This window comes from Triturus cristatus, chromosome 1_2 (genome assembly GCF_964204655.1).
Source record: "Triturus cristatus chromosome 1_2, aTriCri1.1, whole genome shotgun sequence".
NCBI classification, from domain to species: domain Eukaryota; kingdom Metazoa; phylum Chordata; class Amphibia; order Caudata; family Salamandridae; genus Triturus; species Triturus cristatus.
Window position 1 is genome coordinate 1,178,237,744 of NC_140580.1, and position 13,893 is coordinate 1,178,251,636.

Genomic DNA, 13,893 nt, shown 5'->3' on the forward strand with positions numbered 1-13,893 from the left:
AGATTCCGCAATTCTTGGACATAGCCATAATGTATGAAAAAAGGTCCCCTCATTCCCACACCCCCTCAAGCAGTACGGATGAGAAGCTTTCCCAATTTTACAGAGGAGATCTCTGGTGTAATAAGTACGATGCAGTATTTTAGGCTGTACCAGCCTAAGCCGCGAGGCTATGTCCACCTCCCGCGGAGATGCCGTTGCATCTTGCCAATCAGCGTCATCCAATTCTCCAACATCTCTGAACCACTTTTCCCTAAGCGCCTCAGTGGGGTCTGGTAAATTATTGACTAGTTTTCGGTAGGTGACGGAAGTAGCTCGCCTGTGCATATGATCTGTTAGTAATTATCTTCTAAAGGGGTAGCTTCCGGAACCTTAACTCCCGCTGGTAAGGCGACTTGTAACGCGTGCTTAATCTGCAGGTAGCGAAACCTTTCTTACGCTGCCAGTTCGTATTGGTCCTGAAGACGCTCGAATGGGATTATTTCCCCTTTACTCCACAAATCGCCCACTGTGGAGATGCCAATTGCATCCCATTGAGCGAATCCCTTACTGTTCGAGTCGCCCCAGCCGTTTGGTGTCCCATAAGGGAGTGAGTTGGGTAATAACACTCCGCCAGCCCAATTTAGCATGTGCCTTATGCCAGAGAGCGATAGTATGTTTTGTGAGACCAAGCAGAGAGGGGGTTCGCATCTCATATAGCGGCAACATCATACCTTCTACCCCAAGTTCATGTCTATCAGCTTTAAAGGCAGGGTCTGTTTGTGGGGCATGTATCCATTGGTTAACTATCTACAATTGGGCTACCCAATAGTATAACTGCATATTTGGGAGCGCAATTCCCCCTTTACCAGTTTGCCCTGTGCAATCTGTGCCGGTTTGTTCCCCCATAACAAACTGGAGACCTGCGCCTCTATTGCCTTGAAATAACATGGGGGTACCAGGAATGGTGCATTTTCTAGGGCATAAAGGAATCGCAGAAGTGCCATCATTTAAAAAAGCGCCGCCTTAAAAAGGAGCGTCAACGGCAACGTGCCCCAATGTGTGACATCCTGTCTGAAGCGCTCCAGATGAGGTATGAGATTCAGCTTATAGAAGGCCTCCGGACTTGCAGTTATATTAATTCCTAAATATATAAATGTGTCATCTGCGACTTGCAATGGGCAGTCCTTGGGGAGGCGAGGGAGCGGTCCACTTAAAATAAACAATACAGATTTAGACCAATTTATGGTATACCCAGATGCACGACCAAAAAGCTCACAGATGTTAAGTAGCGCCTCAACTGAACGACTGGGGGAGGCCATATACAGTAGCACGTCATCTGCGTACAATGAGATGCGATCCTCCCAATCCGCCGTCCATCTCAGTCCCCCAATCAGTGGTTCCCACCTAATCCATGCCGTCAACGGCTCAAGTACTAGAGCAAACAAGAGTGGCGACAGTGGACAGCCCTGACGTGTGCCACGTGAGAGTGGAAAATCCCGTGAAATGTGCCCGTTAGCTGTCACATGTGCCACTGGGTTAGTATACAGCAAACATATCAATGCACAAAATTTGGGACCAAAGCTCATGTGGGCAAGCACCGCAAAGAGAAAGGGCTATTCCACCATATCAAACGCCATGCGGGCGTCGAGGGAGAGGATAACTGCTGGTTCTTGTATATGTGGTATGCGAGCCATCACCCCATGTAGGCGTCTCAAGTTTAATACTGTACTTCTGCCCAGCATGAAGCCTGATTGGTCTGGATGTATCAGTGCCCCCAAGTGTGGCGCGAGTGATTTTATCAGTTTTAATATTAAGAAGTTCTAAAAAAAAAATGTAATAATTGGTTAATCTAATTCAATTCTTGTAATTACATTTTTTATAGTAACTGGTTTGATGAAACGTTGAAAATGACCCGTTATTTAGCATTTTAAGTGTACACACTACAATACTTACATCAGTCGTGACAAACTCTGGCGAGCAGCCCTTTAATAAGCACTTTTACTGGGGGATAGGGGGACTCCTAATCAATGTGTACGTGGAATTACTCATGTACCTGAATATTGTCAATATCACTTTCAGAACGGGTGACTTGATACTACAATTTATGCCTGTATGAATTGATGTGCTTTTATGCTTTTATAAAAAGCGAATAAAGATATTTCTACTAGTACTATTACACCGCATAAGGGCACCACGGGGCCAGTCCCAGATAAAGTCAAAGGACACGGTCAATCTGTTGCAGACACACCATCAGCCCCAGGTTAGTTGAAGGGTCCAGACAGTCCCTTACCAGTTTATGGGTACCGTCAGCCTGTTCTAGACACAGCCTAAAGATACCGCCAAGCCTGTCACACATCCAACCTAAAGAAAGACACTGCTAGCCTGCCCCAGATGTGGCCTAAAGATCCACTAATCTGTCCTTGACAGTTTCAACACAGCCTTGTGGCACCGCCAGCCTAAAGGCCACGTTACCCTGTCCTACCCACTGCCTAAAGCATCACAACCTGTTTGCGATATAGTCTAAAGTCAAAGCCTCTTCAATGCCGTCCAAGACCTCAGAGCTGGAACACTTGGTAGTCAGAAGGGCTTGGTGGATCCTTACCTCTCCGACCATCATCTCGTAGATCAGCACACCGAGACCCCACCAATCCACAGCACGTGTGTAAGAAGTGTCCGTCAATACTTCTGGAGCCAGGAATTCTGGGGTACCGCAGAACGTGCTTGTATGATCCCCAAAACCCATTCCTGATGGAGAGAGTTGCAGAGTTAAAGGCCTGAGGAATGGATGAAGGTCTCCCACGTCCTGCCCCTCCTGCCTGCAGACAACCTTTACCGAGCCCATAACGCCACCCAGCACTGCTCACCCCACCGAACACATATAGACAATCATCCTTACAACAACCATTGTTTCCAGACATCCTGGGTTCAGCCAAAGGCAAAAGCATCCATGCAAAGTCCGAAAGAAAACCACATTCTGCATGCAGAGACCATATTTACAGAACCCATAACTAATCCCGGATCTTCACACTAGACCCCAAAACCCAATTACCCACCCACCTCATCGAGGCATCCCCCTGAGCCCACCAGTCATGCGCACCTTCTTTACAAAGCCCAAAATCTGCTATCTTCACAAAACCTTCTGCATCCATGAGAAGGTTGTCCATCTTGAGATCCCTAGGAGAGATAAGACTTGTCAAGAAAGGTATGTCCTTCCCACTGGGAGTGGGGTGCAAGCAAAGCCCCTCAGCAATTACATTGGCAATGGGGTGCATGTGGAAATCACACACAGGGAACAGGATAGAAACAGTGCTCTTCATCATTCGTACAGGGAGCAGAGTGCACACAGAGCTCTTCATTCACACAGGGAGCAGGGTACACAGAGCTCTTCATTCACACAGGGAGCAGGGTACACAGAGCTCTTCATGTTCACACAGGGAGCAGGGTACACAGAGCTCTTCATTCACACAGGGAGCAGGGTACACAGAGCTCTTCATTCACACAGGGAGCAGGGTACACACAGCTCTTCATTTACACAAGGAGCAGGGTACACACAGCTCTTCATTTACACAGGGAGCAGGGTACACACAGCTTCATCATTCACACATGATACACACACAGCTCTTCATCATTCGTACAGGGAACAGAGTACACACAGAGCTCTTCATTCACACAGGGAGCAGGGTACACAGCTCTTCATTCACACCGGGAGCAGGGTACACAGAGCTCTTCATCATTCACACAGGGAGCAGGGTACACACAGAGCTCTTCATTCACACAGGGAGCAGGGTACACAGAGCTCTTCATTCACACAGGGAGCAGGGTACACAGAGCTCTTCATGTTTACAAAGGGAGCAGGGTACACACAGCTCTTCATGTTTACACAGGGAGCAGGGTACACACAGAGCTCTCCATCATTCGCACAGGGAGCAGGGTACACACAGAGCTCTTCATGTTCACAAAGGGAGCAGGGTAGACACAGAGCTCTTCATGTTCACACAGGGAGCAGGGTACACACAGCTCTTCATGTTTACACAGGGAGCAGGGTACACACAGAGCTCTCCATCATTCGCACAGGGAGCAGGGTACACACAGAGCTCTTCATCATTTACACAGGGAGCAGGGTACACACACAGCTCTTCATGTTCACACAGGGAGCAGGGTACACACAGCCCTTCATGTTTACAAAGGGAGCAGGGTACACACAGCTCTTCATCATTCACACATGATACACACAGCTCTTCATCATTTGTACAGGGAGCAGAGTACACACAGAGCTCTTCATTCACACCGGGAGCAGGGTACACACAGAGCTCTTCATGTTCACACAGGGAGCAGGGTACACACAGAGCTCTTCATGTTCACACAGGGAGCAGGGTACACACAGAGCTCTTCATGTTCACACAGGGAGCAGGGTACACACAGCTCTTCATGTTTACACAGGGAGCAAGGTACACACAGAGCTCTCCATCATTCGCACAGGGAGCAGGGTACACACAGAGCTCTCCATCATTTGCACAGGGAGCAGGGTACACACAGAGCTCTTCATCATTTACACAGGGAGCAGGGTACACACACAGCTCTTCATGTTCACACAGGGAGCAGGGTACACACAGCTCTTCATGTTCACACAGGGAGCAGGGTACACACAGCTCTTCATGTTTACAAAGGGAGCAGGGTACACACAGCTCTTCATCATTCACACATGATACACACAGCTCTTCATCATTTGTACAGGGAGCAGAGTACACACAGAGCTCTTCATTCACACCGGGAGCAGGGTACACACAGAGCTCTTCATGTTCACACAGGGAGCAGGGTACACACAGCTCTTCATGTTTACAAAGGGAGCAGGGTACACACAGCTCTTCATCATTCACACATGATACACACAGCTCTTCATCATTTGTACAGGGAGCAGGGTACACACAGAGCTCTTCATTCACACAGGGAGCAGGGTACACAGAGCTCTTCATTCACACAGGGAGCAGGGTACACAGAGCTCTTCATGTTTACAAAGGGAGCAGGGTACACACAGCTCTTCATGTTTACAAAGGGAGCAGGGTACACACAGCTCTTCATCATTCACACATGATACACACACAGCTCTTCATCATTTGTACAGGGAGCAGAGTACACACAGAGCTCTTCATTCACACCGGGAGCAGGGTACACACAGAGCTCTTCATGTTCACACAGGGAGCAGGGTAGACACAGAGCTCTTCATGTTCACACAGGGAGCAGGGTACACACAGCTCTTCATGTTTACACAGGGAGCAGGGTACACACAGAGCTCTCCATCATTCGCACAGGGAGCAGGGTACACACAGAGCTCTTCATCATTTACACAGGGAGCAGGGTACACACACAGCTCTTCATGTTCACACAGGGAGCAGGGTACACACAGCCCTTCATGTTTACAAAGGGAGCAGGGTACACACAGCTCTTCATCATTCACACATGATACACACAGCTCTTCATCATTTGTACAGGGAGCAGAGTACACACAGAGCTCTTCATTCACACCAGGAGCAGGGTACACACAGAGCTCTTCATGTTCACACAGGGAGCAGGGTACACACAGAGCTCTTCATGTTCACACAGGGAGCAGGGTACACACAGCTCTTCATGTTTACACAGGGAGCAGGGTACACACAGAGCTCTCCATCATTCGCACAGGGAGCAGGGTACACACAGAGCTCTTCATCATTTACACGGAGCAGGGTACACACACAGCTCTTCATGTTCACACAGGGAGCAGGGTACACACAGCTCTTCATGTTTACAAAGGGAGCAGGGTACACACAGCTCTTCATCATTCACACATGATACACACAGCTCTTCATCATTTGTACAGGGAGCAGAGTACACACAGAGCTCTTCATTCACACCGGGAGCAGGGTACACACAGAGCTCTTCATGTTCACACAGGGAGCAGGGTACACACAGCTCTTCATGTTTACAAAGGGAGCAGGGTACACACAGCTCTTCATCATTCACACATGATACACACACAGCTCTTCATCATTTGTACAGGGAGCAGAGTACACACAGAGCTCTTCATTCACACCGGGAGCAGGGTACACACAGAGCTCTTTATGTTCACAAAGGGAGCAGGGTGGACACAGAGCTCTTCATGTTCACACAGAGAGCTGGGTACACACAGCTCTTCATGTTTACACAGGGAGCAGGGTACACACAGAGCTCTCCATCATTCGCACAGGGAGCAGGGTACACACAAAGCTCTTCATCATTTACACAGGGAGCAGGGTACACACAGAGCTCTTCATCATTCACACAGGGCGCAGGGTACACACAGCTCTTCATTCGCACAGGGAGCAGGGTACACACAGAGCTCTTCATCATTCACACAGGGAGCAGGGTACACACAGCTCTTCATTCGCACAGGGAGCAGGGTACACACAGAGCTCTTCATCATTTACACAGGGAGCAGGGTACACACACAGCTCTTCATCATTCACACATGATACACACACAGCTCTTCATCATTTGTACAGGGAGCAGAGTACACACAGAGCTCTTCATCATTCGCACAGGGAGCAGGGTAGACAGAGAGCTCTTCATGTTCACACAGGGAGCAGGGTAGACAGAGCTCTTCATGTTCACACAGGGAGCAGGGTAGACACAGAGCTCTTCATGTTCACACAGGGAGCAGGGTACACAGCTCTTCATGTTTACACAGGGAGCAAGGTACACAGATCTCTTCATCATTCGTACAGGGAGCAGAGTACACACAGAGCTCTTCATTCACACCGGGAGCAGGGTACACACAGAGCTCTTCATGTTCACACAGGGAGCAGGGTAGACACAGAGCTCTTCATGTTCACACAGGGAGCAGGGTACACACAGAGCTCTTCATCATTCACACATGATACACACACAGCTCTTCATCATTTGTACAGGGAGCAGAGTACACACAGAGCTCTTCATCATTCGCACAGGGAGCAGGGTAGACACACAGCTCTTCATGTTCACACAGGGAGCAGGGTAGACAGAGCTCTTCATCATTCACACCGGGAGCAGGGTACACACAGAGCTCTTCATCATTCACACATGATACACACACAGCTCTTCATCATTCGCACAGGGAGCAGGGTAGACAGAGCTCTTCATCATTCACACAGGAAGCAGTGTACACAGAGAGCTCTTCATTCACACATGGAGCAGGGTACACACAGAGCTCTTCATGTTCAGACAGGGAGCAGGGTACACACAGAGCTCTTCATGTTCACACAGGGAGCAGGGTAGACAGAGCTCTTCATGTTCACACAGGGAGCAGGGTACACACAGAGCTCTCCATCATTCGCACAGGGAGCAGGGTAGACACAAAGCTCTTCATCATTTACACAGGGAGCAGGGTACACACAGAGCTCTTCATCATTCACACAGGGCGCAGGGTACACACAGCTCTTCATTCGCACAGGGAGCAGGGTACACACAGAGCTCTTCATCATTCACACAGGGAGCAGGGTACACACAGCTCTTCATTCGCACAGGGAGCAGGGTACACAAAGCTCTTCATTCGCACAGGGAGCAGGGTACACACAGCTCTTCATGTTTACACAGGGAGCAGGGTACACAGCTCTTCATGTTTACACAGGGAGCAGGGTACACACAGAGCTCTTCATGTTCACACAGAGAGCAGGGTACACACAGTTCTTGATAGTTCGCACAGGGAGCAGGGCACACACACAGCTCTTCATTCACACCGGGAGCAGGATACACACAGCTCTTCATCATTCACACAAGTAGCAGGGTACACACACAGCTCTTCATGTTTACGCAGGGTACACAGAGCTTTTCATGTTCACACAGGGAGCAGCATACACACAGTGTTCTTCATGTTCACACAGGGAGCAGGGTACACACAGAGCTCTACATGTTCACACAGGGAGCAGGGTACACACAGTGTAGGAGAGTAGGGTCTGCTTCCTATGGTCACCCCCACTTTTTGCTTTTGCTTCACTGGTTTTCGACTTAGATGTGGCGGTGGGCCTGCTAATCAGACCCACAGCCCAGCGGTTCTCTCTCTAAATTCATACTATGTGCTTTAGGTACATAACCCAATTGGTAAGGATCACCTTATAGGGCCCTGGACAGTGTACCTTAGGTACCCAGGGCATGGGTGTACCCTAGGCCTACCAGGGGCTGCAGCATGTATTATGCCACCCCTGGCTGGCCTCCCATCATGACACAACTGGCTGATCACTCAGCTGGGGCAAGGTCGTGTATTCACCCCTTGCTTAGGTATAGTATTCCTATACCTACCTTATTATAGACACATGAGTAACCTTTCAGCCACTCCGATGGCAGGCCTTAACAATCCTGAAGGCAGAGTGCTCGGTAACATGTGAGATGGTGCTCTAGCATGAGCTGAGCCTGTCTGCAGCTTTCGGAACCATGTCCTTATAGCTGTTCTATGATATCGCCTACCATATACTCTTAAAGTGCCTTATAATCCTCGCGGTTATGGTAACTATGGTTTGGCTTTATCAAAACATGTCATGTAAGGTGTCTAACACTTTGGAATACTACCCCCACACCATTTCTGGCGATGAGGATAGATTTCCCCCCTTCAAGAGGGAGAAGACATGTTGAAGTCCTACTACCCGGTTAAAGTTAACCAGAGCCCCAGCATCACAAAATGGATGCTGCTGCTACGGACACAAGTCTGACCTCCTGCTGCTGGGAGTCCTTCCAGCGTGGGAGGCTTGGACAATAGGTTTCCTGCCTTGGGAGGTGCTAGCACCACCCTAGACAGGGCTTAGTGTATTGGGGCAGGGAGGGATGAAAGAAACGAGACACTGCCTGGGGCACACAAGGTGTCCCATGCATAGTCCAGTTCAAACCGGTGCTGGGGCACTCCAGCCCCAGCCCCAGTCCTGGCGCGAAACTGGACAAAGGGAAGGGGGTGTAACCACCCCCCTCCCTGGTCCCACCCATAGGAGGGACCTAGCAGGTAACCCAGCCCCCCAGATTAGTATAAGAGTGGGAGCTGAGTCCCTAGGACTTTGGATTATCCTGAACTGAAACTAGACACAAAACTCTGGACCTTAGACATTCGACGACAAGAAGACTGAAGAATCTCCCTTGTGGCCAAGGAGTGGCCACCCTGTGCAAACAGGCACCAACAAGCGACCTGCCGTTTGCTTTGCCCAAGTTCTACGAGGAACCGACTGCAGAGCCCGACCAGCGCCTTGACCTCCAGACTTCTCTGACCCTGAGCCACATCCAAGCTGAGATCCGTGGAGGCGACGGGAGACGTGGGACCGGCTACCTGGGAAAATTGGTGAGTAGCTTCCAGCGCAGGTTCTGAGGTATCCTCGAAGTTGTGCTCTGGGGATTGAGAAGCCCCAACCCCGAGCACCATCTGCACCGAAGATCAGCCCTCCACACTCCACGAGTTCTGCGTGGGGCCCTTCTGCATTTTCCTGCTCGACGCGTCTGTCCGGTTGTTTGCCCGTTGGCTAGTAGCCTCAGTGACGACGAACCCTTGACTTTTCACCACTGGTTTGGCTCCTCCAGACTGGCCCTTGCTTCCCTGTGAAAGAGAAGCACCTCAGACCTTCCTGGTCTGCACCTGAAGCGAATTTCCCATTCCGCGTGGGTTGCCTTTGCCAAGGTTTGTTGACTCCAATCAGGACGTCGACTCCGCCATCAGCAAGATCCTTCGTGGGACAGCTCGTACCCTGGTTCTGGTCATCCTCGACGCCTCCTGGTCCACGCAGCTGCAGAGACAAGCTTCAAGACATCACCTGTGTTCTGCACGACATCGGCTGGTTCCTTCCTGGTTCCACACGGTCACTGGCTAGTGACCCAGACTTTGTCCCCTCTGCTTGCAGGTGTTCTTCCTTCAAGATCCAGCCTTGGATCCACCGGACATCTTCCTCCTGGCCGCCTGCCAGCATCTGTTCTTCAGGCATCCATAGGATCCAGCGACGACACCAGACACATCTTCACACCTATGCACCCGTCTCCTGTGGGTGAGGTATAGCGAGTACTCCGGTGCTCCAGTGAATATTGACTATTCAAGTGTCTAAGTCTCTAGTTGCTTCCTCCTAGTTACTTCGGAAGTGTCCTTATTCTTCCTATTTCTAACTGCTACATTCCCATTGACTTTAATGTAACCCATGTGTGTGTTTCCACACTGCACACGCTTCCCGTGGGCCTCCCACTTCCTAACTATTGGTAGGGTAGTGTAGCCCCAGCGATTCCCTAAGCCCTAGGCCTACTATACCACTTTCTTAGTATATGGTTTGCGTGGCCCCTGGGCCTAACTATTTTCCTGTGTAACTTAACGTATGCTACTTAAATTGTTTGTGCTTAGACCTCTGAACTCAAAGAGTGCTGAGGGTGTATGTTAGAATAAATACATTCTATTTTTATATATATCTGTTGTGGTGTCCTTTCATTTGGTATTCAAGGGGTTGCAAATGGTATAACAGCTGGCTTCACATGCCATTCATAGTTTAGCCTAAGACTGCTCTTGTCCATGCTACCACTAGGATAGCTGGTCTATAAGGTTGACTTTACAACCAATCACCATAAGGGTTGTTTGGACTGATATAAGGTGTACACTAGAACTAGTGACATCATATATCAGGCCAATTTCTCACACAGAGCTCTCCATCATTCACCCAGGGAGTAGGGTACACAGAGCTATTCATGTTCACACAGGGAGCAGGGTACACACACAGCTCTTCATTCACACCGGGAGCAGGGTACACACACAGCTCTTCATCATTCACACAGGGAGCAGCATACACACATAGCTCTTCATCATTCACACAGGGAGCAGGGTACACACAGCTCTTCATTCACACCGGGAGCAGGGTACACACACAGCTCTTCATCATTCACATAGGGAGCAGGGTACACACACAGCTCTTCATGTTCACACAGGGCAGGGTACACACAGTTCTGCATAGTTCGCACAGGGAGCAGGGCACACACAGAGCTCTTCATCATTCACACAGGGAGCAGGGTACACACAGCTCTTCATCATTCACACAGGGAGCAGGGTACACACAGCTCTTCATTCACACCAGGAGCAGGGTACACACAGCTCTTCATCGTTCGCACAGGGAGCAGGGTACACAGAGCTCTTCATCGTTCACACAGGGAGCAGCGTTTACACAAAGCTCTTCGTGTTCACACAGGGAGCAAGGTACACACAGCTCTTCATGTTTACACAGGGAGCAGGGGTACACACAGAGCTCTCCATCATTCACATAGGGAGCAGGGTACACACAGAGCTCTTCATTCACACCGGGAGCAGGGTACACACACAGCTCTTCATCATTCACACCGGGAGCAGGGTACACACAGAGCTCTCCATCATTCACACCGGGAGCAGGGTACACAGAGCTCTTCATTCACACCGGGAGCAGGGTACACACACAGCTCTTCATCATTCGCACAGGGAGCAGGGTACACAGAGCTATTCATGTTCACACAGGGAGCAGCATACTCGCAGAGGTCTTCATGTTTGCACAGGGAGCAGGGTACACACAGATCTCCATGTTCACACAGGGAGCAGGGTACACACAGATCTCCATGTTCACACAAGGAGCATAGTACACACACAACTCTTCATCATGCACACAAGGATTATTATTATGCTTATTTTGCACAATATTTATCTAGATTTAAACCTGAATTACAGGTAACTCCTTTTATTAGTTTTGTGGATCTTGTGTAATGAAGGTCAGATTCACTTCCCTCTTCTAATTTTTAAATCTCCCAAACTGGTTGGCTAGAAGTGTCATTGTTTTTTAAAAAACGACAGGCACTTTATAACAGATACTCCATCCCGGTGTTCAATTCAGCCACCCTACTATCCAGCATTCTGCCATTAGCAGGCATTACGCAATCTTCAGAACTTACTGCAAAATGGGCCTCGGTAGGTTTCTGTAAGGTCTCAGAAGGAATGGAGGAGGGCTGACTGACTGAAATGTCACAAGTGACCATTAATGATTTTATTCTTTTTGGGTCATATAACATCCTCCTTAAATTTCTTGTTGAGCTAGATGCTTTCCAAATTGGCGAACAGCAGCAGTTGGTCACTGAACGTTTAGAGGACAGAAGGCAATTCAAAAATGGAAGGACCATGAAGATGTTGAAATTTCTGTTAATTTATGGTCGACTATCAATAAACTGAATTTTAGTGCATTAAGAGGGGCGAACTGGCGAAGGATGTTGTTTTTAAGTAAATGGCAACTTTACCGAACCCTCTCTCTCTTTCAAAAATGTATGCTAATTACTCAGCGAATTGCTTTCGCTGTAACAGCCACCCTTCAGCTAATTGGTCGCATATTATGCTGCAATGTCCTAAGATTCAGAAGTTCTGGGAGGACGTTTTTTGCTATTTGGAAACTGAATGTTGTATTCAATTAGTAGTGAACGATTTGTTAATTATTTTCGGTTTTGACCCAGATCTCTGCCTTTGTGACCAATTGGTAAAACATTTATACATTGCAATGGTAGTAGCCAGATCACTTATTACAAAGGTGGCGTACTGACTCGATGCCCTTAGTTCTGGAGTGGGCCCATAAGATGCAAGCGGTTAGAAGAAGTGAACGTACTTATGCACTTCGGGTGGGGGGCCTTAGGCAGTTCGAAAAAATCTGGGTCACATATTTTGTTTAAGTTTGGGAAGGGTTCTTGTTTTGAATGTATTTTTCCCTGATATCTCAGTGCTCTATGCAATCGATGTGATATTTATAAATTTAATGTTATGCCCGATGGTAACTCTTTTTAAATGGATATTTTGATCTTAATGTATTTAATGTATTGCAATATTTATGGACTTCAATAAAAAATTATATAGATTAAATAAAAATCATTCACACAGGGAGCAGCGTACACACAGAGCTCTTCATGTTTACAAAGGGAGCAGGGTACACATAGAGCTATTCATGTTTACAAAAGGGAGCAGGGTACACAGAGCAATTCATGTTTACAAAGGGAGCAGGGTACACACAGAGCTATTCATGTTTACAAAGGGAGCAGGGTACACACAGAGCTATTCATCATTCACACCGGGAGCAGGGTACACACAGAGCTCTTCATGTTTACAAAGGGAGCAGGGTACACACAGAGCTATTCATCATTCACACAGGAAGGGGGGATACGGAGCTCTTCAAAGTTCACTTACTGAGTGGGGTACATGCAGAGTTCTTACCTGTTCAGTCGGGGGGGGGGGGGGGGGGGGGGCACAGCTACTGATCCTTCTCATGGAGATGGGCGCACACAGAGCTGCTCATCCTTCACACGGAGAGCGGGAGCAGCTGGGCCATTTCATCACTCACACTGGGAATGTGGGACATGCTCCACCCTTCATCATTCAAGAGCGAGTGCTGTGGAGGTAGAGCTCTTTCTCGTTCACAGTGGGAGTGGGTTACATGCAGAGCTTTTTATTACTCACACTGAGAGCGGGGTAGCAAGCAGATGAACACGTTCCATCCCTTCCATGACACCCTTTATGGGGATACTTTATCTAGTAGCATATTCCTCACCCTTAGACTATCCCCCAGGAGCCACGCTGGGTCTGGACGTGTTCGCAGCAGTGTTACCGCACGCTGCTAGGCAGCGCCGAGCGTCTCCGCATTGACTTTGCTCCACCTCGGAGGTGAGAGAGGAAAGCTGCATATAAGAGCCATCCCAGTGTGCAGATATCCGTACCCATGTGCAGATCTTTATTTTGGAACCCCTTCAGATGGTAAAAAGAGGCCCCTTCACTGAAGGAGGTGGGAAGGCAGTTAGGGATCTGTGGTTATACAGAACATCCATAAGAGCTACCGAAGGTAAATCCCTTGTTCTGCTGATGGTTACCTCTAACTGCAGATTCCTCAGTTTTAAAATGGATACAAAAGCAGCACCTTCCAAGGTGGAGTG

At 48.8% G+C, this 13,893-nt stretch overlaps 1 protein-coding gene across 2 annotated transcripts in view; it reads right to left on the minus strand.

The window, feature by feature from the left end:
• Positions 1 to 13,893, minus strand: part of PKN3 (protein kinase N3) — a 391,919-nt gene that overhangs the window by 38,068 nt on the left and 339,958 nt on the right. For both annotated transcript variants that reach the window (XM_085614062.1, XM_085614063.1), the window contains exons 18-19: positions 3,077 to 3,153; positions 2,582 to 2,724 (exon numbers count right to left, since the gene is read on the minus strand). In XM_085614062.1, coding sequence (XP_085470188.1) covers positions 2,582 to 2,724; positions 3,077 to 3,153 — 220 coding nt within the window. The remainder of the gene's footprint in view (positions 1 to 2,581; positions 2,725 to 3,076; positions 3,154 to 13,893) is intronic.